Raw genomic sequence first — 12,622 nt, forward strand, 5'->3', positions numbered from 1 at the left:
TGATTAATGCAGCAATTGCTGGGAGGGTTGGTAGTCTAGAGAACCAAGGGTCTCCCTGTTGCCTTCAGAACTTTGTGCCAGTGGAGCTCATTTGGAGAGAATCATCTAATTAGAAAGGAAGTATACCTGTGCAGTAAATTATTAAGCACCTATATCTTATTTCAATTTTGATGATTGTTTCACGTGTTTCAAGACATTCTTGGTTAGATTATTGAGCCACTTTTCAAACAGGAATAGATGGATTGTAGGGATACATATTCTCCATCTAGGTCTGTGTCACTCTCTCTGTACTCAAAAACTCAATCTCAAAACTAATGTTTTCTTCTCATGGGACAAGGCTTCCATAAGGGCCCAAAGCACCACACAATCTAACACTTTTCAACAACTTATTTCCTTTGTTGATTTTTCCACCCCATCTTCTAAGGCTTCGGTACTCAGTTATTGAAGGAAGGAAAGATGGAAGGAGAAGTCAAAGAGCGTAATCATTAAGTGTACAGTTTATAGACCTGGTAACCCTGGGTTTTAATCTAGCTCTATTAGTGTTATTAATGTGAGATCTTAGGCAAGTTACTCTGTGTTTCAATTTTCTCCACCATAAAATAGGGCTTATAGGTTTGTTTGTTTTTTTTTTAATGATGACTGAATTCGCTGAAACATGAAAAATGAATAGAATAGGGCCTGGCACATAGAAAGCATCAATAAAAAATTATTATCGTCATCATCATCATCATCATCGCCGTTATCATTATTATATCATGTTCCCTTCATTTCATCTCCATCTCTACCTTAAGACTGGCACTCTTGCTTCTGGTTTCGTCTACTGATGGAGCTCTGGTGGATGGGCTCCGTGAAGTTCGTGACCACTGATTTCGCACAACGTACCCCCGAGAATCAGTCTTCGGCAATGGTGATTCTTGTGATTCCTTTGGAGGAGAGAAGAGACCCAGGAGTATGATGCCCCATCACCCACTCCTGCCATGCATGTACCTACAGAACAGCCATGTCAAGCTAAATATAGCAGAGTCCAGTGAGAAGGTCCCTGGCCTATATGATTAATTCAACCTTGATCCTTATGTACTATTCTAGCTCCGGCCCAATCCTAAACTCTGTGAGGGACAAACAGTGGGGATCCACCTGGAGGAGAATCCAAAACTAAGAAACAAATCTGATGTCTCCTATTTTTTTCACCTGTGACTCCTCTTATATGGAACATAGTAGAGTTGACCATTTTTCCTCCCTTTTCCCCACTTGTTCCCTTAAGGGTAAGCCTGTTAGCTGAAACTAAGAAGATGTGATTTACCATTTTTGACCCTACTACAAAGATGAGGGCAGGTGCCCCCTAAATGGGGCTGCAGCATGGCTCCAAAGCAGCTACCGAAGAGGGAATAGAGCACTGTGGCATTTCCTTTGGGAGGAGTAAGAATGGAGGACACCATGGAGAGGCAAGCGGAAGAGTTTTTATTCCCCATATCCTGCCCCTCACCCATACTGCCTGTGGCTCCCCTTCGAAATCAGTTGTTTGATCTCTGCTCACCCTGATCATGGTGATCTGCCGGCCCTGCTCCCACAAGAGGCACATGTGAATATAAACACGTATTGTGCGGCAGGGGCCAAGAAGTACTGTTCCCTCCGCTGCACAAAGGCAGCGTCTACACGATGAGTGACCTCGCATGGGGCAACATCTCAGCAAGTGATTCGGATTGACTGCACGCCTCATCTGAAAGATTGTGCAGAAAATGGTCAATGCGATGGCCAGACTCCCCTTCCCTCCCTGATTTGAACAATGACCAGTCTCCTCCCATAGGCTGAGCAGAGAATATGGCTGTGGTTTCTACACCATATATTCTATATGAACATGGGGATGTGTACTGGTGGGGAAGGCAGGGACCAGCTTCTCCTAGTCTGTCCTTAATCTCTCATGAGAACATTAGGTTTCCCTTAGTAGAAATCTCGGCAGCTCAGTCTTCTCTCCCAGAACTCCCTGCTGCCTTACATTTTCTGTTATGCTTTCTACTCTATAATTCACTCATCATATCTAAAGAGGTCAGCTCACCTGCGTGCTCAGACGAACTCCTGATTTCTCAGAATCCTTTCTTTTCTCTGTGTCTATGCTGTCTTTTGAGTTCTTCGATCCAGTATCATTCTTAATATGAAAACAAAGTGTATTTATTAATTTTTTAATCCTAGGGGCATTAGAAACCTTGGGTTTAGGAATGGAAGGATAAATAAAAATTAGAATTTGTCTCTTTCCCAATTTAAAAGTATATATAAATTTTAGACATTTTCCCTCTGTTATAACAGGCATGGGTAAAAATAACACCTATCAGAGAACTATATAAACAATTTTTTAATTTAGAAATTTGTTGGCTTATATATTGAGGCACGAGGTATTTATCATTTAAAAAATGATAACAAGGGAAATGCTATGGCAGAATTTTCTAGGGCTCAGCCAGACTTAAATTTAATGTGAAATTGCTCACACAGAATAATTTTTTTTCTCTCCATTCCTCTGAAGATTGCTGCATGAGGAACTTTTCCTTTTGCCACGTAGAATTAAAACTTCTCTTGTTTGTTTTCTTAACAAACCAGAACTCCAATCTTCTGTGCATCTAAGCCTCACCAATATTAGCTTGATTTTTTTTTTTTTATTTTTTTTTCAACGTTTATTTATTTTTGGGACAGAGAGAGACAGAGCATGAACGGGGGAGGGGCAGAGAGAGAGGGAGACACAGAATCGGAAACAGGCTCCAGGCTCTGAGCCATCAGCCCAGAGCCCGACGCGGGGCTCGAACTCACGGAGCGCGAGATCGTGACCTGGCTGAAGTCGGACGCTTAACCGACTGCGCCACCCAGGCGCCCCTAGCTTGATTTTTAAAATCAAGGTTCTTAATCCCATGCAGATCTAATGACCGACCTGTCTTCAGTACATATTTTCTAATTACTCATACCAGCTACAGTGAAAGGATGGACATTTCTTAATTAACAAACTTGTAGGGAAGTCTGTGTAGGAGAGCACAGGGAGATAATTCATGTCATGGACAGCTAGTCAAATATTTTCATTTTCAATTGCGGAACATACCATTGTGTGTGTTTGTATTGTTTCATACTAATTCGGCAGCTGTAATGCAATCAAGATTAGCATTATTTCTGTTTTAAGAGCTCATCTTCTAGCTTAGACCACGGTGCTCAGGCGCAGTCTAGGCATAAAGCTCTTTGTGCATCTGTGTTAGTTGAATGATGGAGACTGTGACTGCAGAGCATGGCAGAGCTGTGTGGTCCTAGAACTGATCTTAAAATCCTCCTAGCCATTCTCCACAGCACCACCCTAAAATCCCGTCAAAAGATATTTTAAACCCAATCCTTCGTCTCTATCCCTAGTATCATTGCCTTGTTCCAGATCTCAGATCGGTATAGGACTGCATTCTCAGAATTATAGACTTTTGATCAGGTTTCATAACTTTAAATCCTCCCAACTTCTAGATCTACCCCATCAATTTAAAGTGACCTTTATCAAACATAAATCTAATTATGCTTCATTTCCAGGTACACCCTTCATTTGCTTGGTTTTACAGACCAGGAGCCTCATGGTGCATCCTGCCCGCCTCCAACTCGCCCTCCACCGTACACTTTTATCTCTGTGTTTGCTTGTGCTAAATGACTTGCATTTGCCTCCATATCACCCTGTTTCCTTGTAACCTCCTCTTCTCTTTAATGTTCTTCAAAACCCAGCTCAGCATGACCTGGGAGAAGTTCCCAGAGTTAAACATTCTTTTATGTTGCCTGTGTCTTTTATACATATTTTCACTGAGCACTGAATTGTATTTTGTTTATATATTCTCTTTCCTACTAGGCTGTGCATTCTTCACAGATAGCAACAGTGTTTCCACCTCTTGCCACTGACATAGGAGCGTCAGCCCAATAAAGGCTAAATAATTCAATTGATTGCTACTGTATGCTCTAATCTCATTCTTCTCCATTCTTCATTTCCTTTATTTTCCTTCCCTTTTCTCCACATGCAGTCATTATCTGAAATGATTTAATTGTTGCAGAACATTCCCAGAGGTAATGCTATCTACATTTGTTGATATCTACATTTCCTTAGCTCTTTGGCAAGATTCTAGGACATTCAACTCACTCACCTTCTTTTTCTGTTTCAGAGATGTTTGACTCATTTCTTTTAACTGGAATTTCTTTTGTTGTTACGCAGGTTTTCCTCTCCCCAGCTCCATTTCCTGTTGTTTCTGTTGCTCTGCCTAGGTTTGCGCTTAGAATGTCAAATTTATGACATCATATGTGATTCCATAGTAACAAACTGACTCTATATATATGACTATAAAAAAAGCAATAGTATTTCTTCAAATTTGAGTACATCTACTCATAACCATTCTTAGAGTTTTTAGGAAGTGATGTCTAAACAATGTTAAAATGTTTTATACGTAGCAATATCAATATTACTGCTTCCTTCTTTTTAAACATTACTATATTACTCATCAGGTAAACCCCACTGTGGATGTACATTTTCTGGTACTGCAAAATTGAATGGCAAACTCACTTGTGGCCCCGATCATTTATTATTGTTTACCCCAAAAGATTTTGGAGAACTTTATGCAATCTGGAGATGGTTTTTGACAGCTGAGGTTTTGTTCTAATGGAGAACAATGGAGTCTAGACCTGTTTTTAGTTTCATGTTGGGTGTTTCTTTCACAATGGCAAGGTCATTTCCATTTTACAAAGTCAAAGCACCTTCCCTTGGACCAGACAGCGTAGGAGAATGATACCTGCACTGTCGTTTTGCTATTTGCCCCATCCTTGAAACTTTAAGCACATATTTGTCCCTCTTGTCTACACACAGAAAATATACAATCCAGTCCCCAGCTCTGGTTTACAGGGTCTGCTAATGTAATGCATTTAATGGTTCTGGTTTTATCTTCAACCAGGCTCTAGGAAAGAGACTCACACACCAGCCTGAGCTGGTCAAACCAGCAAGGACTAAGGCAGATTTCCTCCTCTCTTAATTGGAGTTAATAATTTAATTTGAATATCAGAGGAAGTTTTTGAAAGCTTTAATCAAAGTTCTCCAAGGAGTCTTCTAGATAGTAAAATACATTGGCTCAAGCTTAGAGGCCCTCGGTTTGAATTCTTTCCCCACTGTCACCCTGTATCTCACCCCCACCCAGTATCTCTCTGAGATTCTGAACAAGTGGTTTAATCTTCCTAAATCTCAACTTCCTTATTTGTAAAATGGAGAAAATGATGGTATCAACATCAAAATGCACACAATGATAGTAATTGTGATAGTTGAAATAGTGTGAAGTACTTAAGACAGTTCTTGGCATTTATAAGTGATTAATAAATGTTAGCTGTTACTGTGTTATTCATAATTATGCTATAGCTATACTAGAGAGTTCAAACAGAAAATCTCTAATCTCCAATGCAATCTGGTTGTAGGAACAGAAGTTTAAAAATACCTATTGTTCATATACATGTATAATCAATCAAATATCAGTTTGGTGGTTCTTCCCGTATCCTAGACTCTCTAGCCCCACTGGTGAGACAGAGCAAGGAGGGCAGGCTGGGAGGGAGCAGTTGTTAAAGCAGCAGGAGCAAAAGCTGGAGCGCTTTGAGACTTGCTTTCTATAACACACATGAGGAAGATTTTGCAGAGATGAAGGATTGAAGAGTCTGGTTTCTGACTGGTTCTTGTAGCCAGGATCAGCCTTTGCTTCTTGTCCTTTCCATGACTCTTCCATGTAAATCAGCATCCATATGTTCAATAAGTTCCTTGATTATTGCTCCTTTCCCGTAGCACACAGCCTCGGATAGACTATGAACTTCATGAGTGTTTTGAATTTTTTTCTGTACCAAGATTTAAATACGTCATTTTGTTATGAGTGCTGAGGATGATGTTAAAGAATTATTCGTATTTTTTTCAGATTTCCTCATTTGTCTTTCTTTATTATCTGCTGATTATTAACTTTGTTATTGAACACTGAAAACTACGCATACATGTAGGCAGTTGTGCTAGTCAGGATTCTCTAGAGAAACAGAACCAATAGGAGATATATAGATATATAGGAAGACATTTATTGTGGGAACCAATTCATGTGACTGTGAAGGTTCTTCTGATTGCCATCTGCAAGCTGGAGAATGAGGAAAGCCAGTGGTATGAGTCAGTATCAATCTGAAGGCCTGGAAACTAGGGTAGCCAATGGTGAACTCCTAAACCAAGGGCAAAGGCCAGAGAGCTTGAAAGACCCCTAGTTTAAGCTCTAGGGTCTGAAGGTCTCAGTATCAGGAGCTCTGATGTCGAAGGGCAGGAGGAAAAGGCAGATGTTATGGCTCAAGAAGAGAGAGAATTCACCCTTTCTCCACCTTTTTTGTTCCCTTCGAACCCTTAATGGGTTGGATGATGCTTGCCCACATTGATGAGGGTGGATCTTCTTTGCTTAGTCTACTGAGTCACATGCTAATCTCTTCCAGAAACATCCTCATATATACACCCAAAATCATGTTTAACCTGCTATCTGGGCATTTCTTAGCCTAGTCCAGTTGTTACATAAAATTAACCATCACAGCAGCATATTTCTTGTTTGTCTTGGGTTCATTTCCCCATGAGTTCAACCTTGGTAATAAAGCCAAGATACTACAAAGTTATGACACTGTCATGTACACTTTCCAGATCAACCAAAATCATTTTCTATAGTGAAATTTTCATTCTAGTTGTGGATGAAATTTTTTTATTTAAAACAGTTCCATAAAAGGACTCTAAAAGACATTTTAGAATACCACAAATGTGTATAACTAGGCCTTTCCCATCTATTTTTGGCTAACGAATTTTGATTCTTGCCATGGTTATCGACAGGAATATACCCATTCCCTTGACAGAGCTAAGAGGATTTTGCATAGTCATTTGTGGGACGTGACTCCTACTGGGTCATCCTTCTGCTATTTCTTATTTTCTTGTGAAGCTGTGATATTATGCAAAATTTCTGGGGACACCAGGAGACTCTGATTTTGCCAGGAGATTTTCATAACGTAAGAGGCATATTGCTTAATACAACTAGGCACTAGTGCACTGGGAAGACTCTGAAGAATCTTTTTTTTCACTATGTCCATCCAGGTCTATTGAAATAAATATGGTGGAAAGTGGCTCTATTGCTCTCATAGCTTTTCTTCTCTGAGTCTAAAGATACACAAGTAACTAGCATGTCAGAATGTCAACAACATTTATTAATATTTTAAACTGTTTGTACATATGCATATAAATAAGTTCAAAGATAATGAAATTTAGTGAAAATTAGAGAGTTCAAAAAAAAGGCACCTGTGAACTCAGTATCCTAAGATAGTCATAATTATATTCTTCCAAAATTTTTTCACCCATTTGTCTGACATTTAATTTTTCTTCCTTTGTAAAATATTAGAATTATATAGTGTATACAGTTCAGTATCTTGATTTTTTTCTATGTAATATTAAACACAGCTATTTTCATGATATTACTTGGTCTGAGTAATCATTAATTTAATGACTCCATCTGCTCTAGAGTGGGTCTGCTACCATTTGCATAAGTATTTCCCTATTATTGAATATTTGGAGTATCTCCAGTATTTTGCTATTATGAATAATATTTTCCTGAGTATCTTCTTTCTCAGCTAACATAAAGTTCTTAGTACAAAATCTTTCTTTCCATAGTGACTGGTACGTTTAGACATGTATTGGATGGGCCCATCAGAATCCAAGTGCTCTTGATGGAGTGTTACTTGTGTTCAAGAGGGCCACATTGGGTTGGTTGGGGTTTAAGCAGATGGCATTTATTTTGACCTGACTTTGTTTATTGTCTCCTTTGGCCTCACTGTCCTGAAAATTTTTCATGAGCAGAGACCTGTATACCTTGTCCACTGCTGTTTTCCTGGTGCCTGGAACAGTTAGTAGGAGGTATCACAATAAATATTTCTTAAATAAATACATCATTCCCTTAAGAAATGCATAGCAGTAATAAGCAGGATACAGAGTGCTGTGATAACAGTAGTGGTGAAGATGAGAGGAGACCCACAAGGTCAGTGAGTAGGAAGGAGAAGTACAAAAACACCTTATTTTTTCCCTGTCTTTTTAAGTTCTTTTTCTAGATATCAGTGGTTCTCAAAAACAAACATGCATCAGAATGACCTGGATGGCTTATTGAAACAAGACTGTAGTAGGTGAATGGTTACACAAACGTCCATACCATGGAACGCTACTCAACAGTACAAAGAAAACATTGATTCTCACAACAACTAGGTGACTCTCCAGAGAATTATACTGAGTAAAAAAAGCCAGTCCCCCAAAGCTATATTTTGTTTGATTCTATTTATATAACATTATTGAGTGGCAAAATTATAGAAATGGGGACAGTAGTGGCCACGGTTTAAGAAGTACATGAGGCCAAGATGGAAGTGAATGTGGCTATAAAAGGGCAACATGAGGGGTGCCTGGATGGCTCAAGTGTCTGATTTTGGCTCAGGTGATGATCTCGCGGTTTATGGTTCAAGCCCTGTGTGGGGCTCTGTACTGACAGCTTGGACTATGGAGCCAGCTTCAGATTCTGTATCTCCTTCTCTTTCTCTGCCCTCCCCCTGCTTATTCTCTGTCTGTCTGTCTGTCTGTCTCTCTCTCTCTCAAAAATAAATAAGCATTAAAAATTTTTAAACGAAAAAGGGCAACATGAGAGATCCTTAGATGGTATAAGTATTCTATATTTTTAACTTAATTGTATCAGTCTCGATATACTGACTGTGATATTGTACTATAGTTTTGCAAGATGTTGCCATTGGCATATATTGGGCAAAGGGTGATGGTGATGAAGTTTTGGGGTGATGGTGGGGTTTGTGGGGTTCAGAGCTGATGGCTAAGAAAGAATTCTTGAAGACGTTTTTGGTGTAAAAAGATGATTTTATTAAAGCACAGGGACAGGACCCGTGGGCAGGAAGAGCTGGACTGGGGTTGTGTGGAATGGCTGGTTATATACCAAGGACTTGGAGTAGGTAAAATCAAAAGGGAAGTTTCCAAAGAGAATTTCACATGCTAAAGACTTGCTGGAAACCTAACTATTGTCAAAGCTAAGGTTGTTTTTCCCTCTAGCAAACAATTAACATTAAGACAGTAGGGAGTTCCTGGACTTTAGGCCATTGATGGGGTTGCCTTTTTCTTGTCAACTGGTGGAGACTTATTTATTTTGTTTTTGGGTAGTGGGGGTGTCCAAAGAATATCATACAGGTCCCACCTGGCAGGGGTGGGGTGCATGGGGGAGGCTGGGGGTGTGGGGGGTGGGTAGTGGTGCTGTTAGCCTGAACTTGACCATCAGCTGGCCCACACTCTCTCATTAATGGGATGGTTCTGTATTATTTCTTATAATTGCCTATGAATCTATTATTATTTCAAAATTTGTAAAGGTTTACTTTATTTAAAAAAATATACATTGATTGTTGGGCCTCCTTTCCAAGGTTTGTGATCATGAGGTTGGGATTAAAGCCCAAGAAACTGAATTTGTAATGAGTACCCAGATGAAGTTGGTGTTGCTTGTCTGAGAACTACACTTTGATAATCACTGAACAAGAGTAATTAGGAATTCTTACCACTCAGAGTAGAGCTCTAGCTAGCCCACACTTAACCAGTTCAAATAGTCTTCTCCTTACCTTAAATTTTATCTGTTGTGGTAAAATCCACCCTCAGTGAAACTGCTTCTTGGATGGGCCCAAGAAACCCCATTACTCATGATGGGGCTTTATCTTGATAGGGAAAAATCTGTTATAAGATGGCCGACAGGACTGATAGGGGAATTCCAGTCCCTGCCTGAAGACTCCCCTTCCGGGTTCTTCCCGGAAGAACTGCTTGCCCCTGGCACCAAATTTCTACTAATGAGGAATGCAGAAGTAACAGACTACAAATTGTCCTCTCTGTTGATGTTCTGGGCTCAGACCTCTGGGGAATGAACTCCTCGGAACCCACCAGTGTAAAATAAACCTCCTGCCTTCCAAGATCTGCAAGTGCCACTTGGTTCTTCTGCCGGGTGATCCAGACCAGTTTCTGTAACAATCTCTGTTCAGTAGGGCCAAGTCTTGTAGGCTAGGCTGTAAGCATTGGTAAGCAACGGGTGGGCACTCTTCTGCCAGCCTCACCTGGAAAGGAACTATCCAAGCCAGAGGTTCACAGGCTTGGCTGTGTGTTAGAATGACTTAGGATCTCTTAAAAATTTCACTGCCCAGACCACAATCACAAGACTTAATCGGTATCATTTGTGTTTGGCTAGAGGGCAGAGCCCCAGGATCTAAGTAGAAATTTCTAGGTACCTAATGCACATCCCCACCCACCACCTCCCACAATTGCCTTGGGTCCAGTTCCCCAGACTCTAAAAAAGGCCAGGCAGGCACCATCATCCTTACAAAGCTGGACTCTCAAACTAGAAACCCGAGTGGTCTTGAGCTTCTTCCTTATCTTAAAAAGTTACATCTTTTTTTTTCTGTCTCCATTGTTTCTCAAACATTAGGCCTTCTTCCAGTCCTTTTGCCTTAGGCCAAGTCTATCTTTTCAGTGAGTTAATCTCTTTACCAACCTCCTAGTCTGCAGTATATGTCTCTCTTCTCAAATTCATCCCTATAGAGCCACTAGAGGTATCTTTCTAAAACAATAATAGGACTTTTCACTCCCTTATTTAAAACCCTTTGTAGGGAACCATTATTTTTGGAGGAACACATTCCAGTCAGATTAGCTTGATATGCAAGGCTTTCCATGACTTAGCCTCGCCCTCCTTCCTCACCTGCTTCCCTAGCCTTATATACCTCACTTTCTCCTACAAAACTTTTCTCACTTTTCTTTTTAGAAAACAGCTTTATTGATGGGCACCTGGGTGTCTCAGTCAGTTGAGCATCCAATGAGTTCAAGTCCTGCATCGGGCTCACTGCTGTCAGTGCAGAACTGGCTTTGGATATCCTGTCCCCTTCTCTCTCTGCCCCTTCCCCGCTTGCACTCTTTCTCTGAAAAATAAGATCTTTAAAATAAATCTTAAAAAACCTCTTTTACTGAGATATAATTAACATGCCAAACAATCCATTTAAAGTGTATAATTCAATTGTTTTTAGTGTATTCACAGAGTTGTACAACCATTTGGGTTCTCTGCTCAAGGTCTCCTAAGGCTGGAATCAAGGTATCAGCCAGGCTGGGCTCTTATCTGGAAACTCTGGGGAAAAATCTGCTTCTAAGCCCATTCATGTTGTTATAAAATCTAGTATCTTGTGACTGCAGGACTGAAGTGCAAGTTGTTGGTTTGGCCAATCCTTGGCCAAGGATTACCTTCAGCTCCTAGGGGCCATTCTCAGATTTTGCCCCACATTCTCCATCTCATTATTGGAGAACTTGCCTTGGATGAATTTCTCTCATTGTTTGTTTGTTTGTTTGTTTGTTTGATGATGTTTATTCATTTATCTTGAGAGAGAAAAAGAGAGAGGGGGAGAGGAAGAGAGAGAGAGAGCGCGCCCCATGAGCAGGGGCGGGGCAGAGGGAGTGGAAAAAAGAGAATCCAGAGCAGGCTCATCGCTGTCAGTGCAGAGCCCTATGCAGGGCTCAATCTCACAAACCTGGTGAGATCATGACCTGAGCCAAAATCAATAGTTGGATGCTTAACCGACTGAGCCACGCAGGCACCCCAAATTCCTTTCCCTTTAAATCTCTCTGCCTTTCTCTTCTGTTGCCAGACAGAGAAAACTCTGTTTTTAAAGAAGTCACAAGATTAGGTTACCCCTACCTGGATAATCTCCTTTTCAATGAACTCAGAGTCAACTGATGAGTGACCTTAATTATAATTACAAAATCCCTTTTGTCAGGTACAGTAACATAATCATGGGAGTGATGTTCCATTGTATTCACAGGGGAGGAAATTTTTCAAGGGTGAGGGGTTTTTTTGGAGGGGTCATCTTAGAATATTGCCTACAACATTCATTTAACTGACTTGATGTTAGTGATCTTTCAAAACAGGGAGTTAGATGAATAAAACCTAGGCTTGCAAATTGGTGATCACCATCATCTATCTCTAGGAATATGGGCTAAGTAGGTAGGGCTGCTCTTGGCACTTGATTTAAAAACATTTCCTGTTTTTTGAGAATATGGGCTGGGAAAAGTAATATGTGATGAATTGTTTGAGCCTGTTCTAAGTTCCTTGGATTCATGTGTTTGGACATTTTTGGAGGAGTAGTAGACCCTTCCCTGTAGATTGTCGAGGCTGGCATGGAACAGACTTGGAAGCACCTTGACATCTAAAAGGAGAGTTTATGTACTTAAGTTTTCTTGGGGTGCCGGGGTGGCTAACTCAATTAAGCATCCAACTTCAGCTCAAGTCATAATCTCATGGTTCATGAGTTTGAGCCTTGCATCGGGCTCTGTGCTGACAGCTCAGAGCCTGGAGCCTGCTTCAGATTCTGTATCCTCCTCTCTCTGCCCCTTCCACTCACACTCTGTCTCTCAATCTCTCTCTAAAATAAACATTGACAAAATTAAAAAAAAAAAAGAAGTTTTCTTTGGAATAGTCTTAAAAACATAAATGTGAGGATAAAGTAGTGTATTTTTCTTAGCTCCTTTCTATAGAAATGTAAGCAT

At 40.4% G+C, this 12,622-nt stretch overlaps 1 protein-coding gene and 1 long non-coding RNA gene across 5 annotated transcripts in view; one reads left to right on the forward strand and one right to left on the reverse strand.

The window, feature by feature from the left end:
- LOC112864026 (retinol dehydrogenase 14) overlaps window positions 1–9,787 on the reverse strand; it is a 32,356-nt gene extending 22,569 nt beyond the window's left edge. The window contains exons 1-5 of one of the 4 annotated variants that reach the window (XM_086700074.1): window positions 9,670–9,781; window positions 4,140–4,264; window positions 2,054–2,143; window positions 1,535–1,717; window positions 786–923 (exon numbers count right to left, since the gene is read on the reverse strand). In XM_086700074.1, the coding sequence (XP_086556200.1) occupies window positions 786–923; window positions 1,535–1,717; window positions 2,054–2,143; window positions 4,140–4,172 (444 nt within the window). In that variant the 5' untranslated portion in view covers window positions 4,173–4,264; window positions 9,670–9,781. Of the gene's footprint in view, window positions 1–785; window positions 924–1,534; window positions 1,718–2,053; window positions 2,144–4,139; window positions 4,265–9,669 lie in introns of all 4 variants that reach the window. The other 3 variants (XM_025927083.2, XM_086700075.1, XM_025927085.2) reach the window with 3 other exon arrangements.
- Window positions 1–12,622, forward strand: part of LOC147582265 (uncharacterized) — a 276,555-nt gene that overhangs the window by 15,442 nt on the left and 248,491 nt on the right. The gene's annotated exons all lie outside the window — the stretch shown is intronic.

The sequence above is a fragment of the Puma concolor genome, chromosome A3 (genome assembly GCF_028749965.1).
Source record: "Puma concolor isolate L17-30 chromosome A3, mPumCon1.1.hap2, whole genome shotgun sequence".
In the NCBI taxonomy this organism is placed as follows: Eukaryota; Metazoa; Chordata; class Mammalia; order Carnivora; family Felidae; genus Puma; species Puma concolor.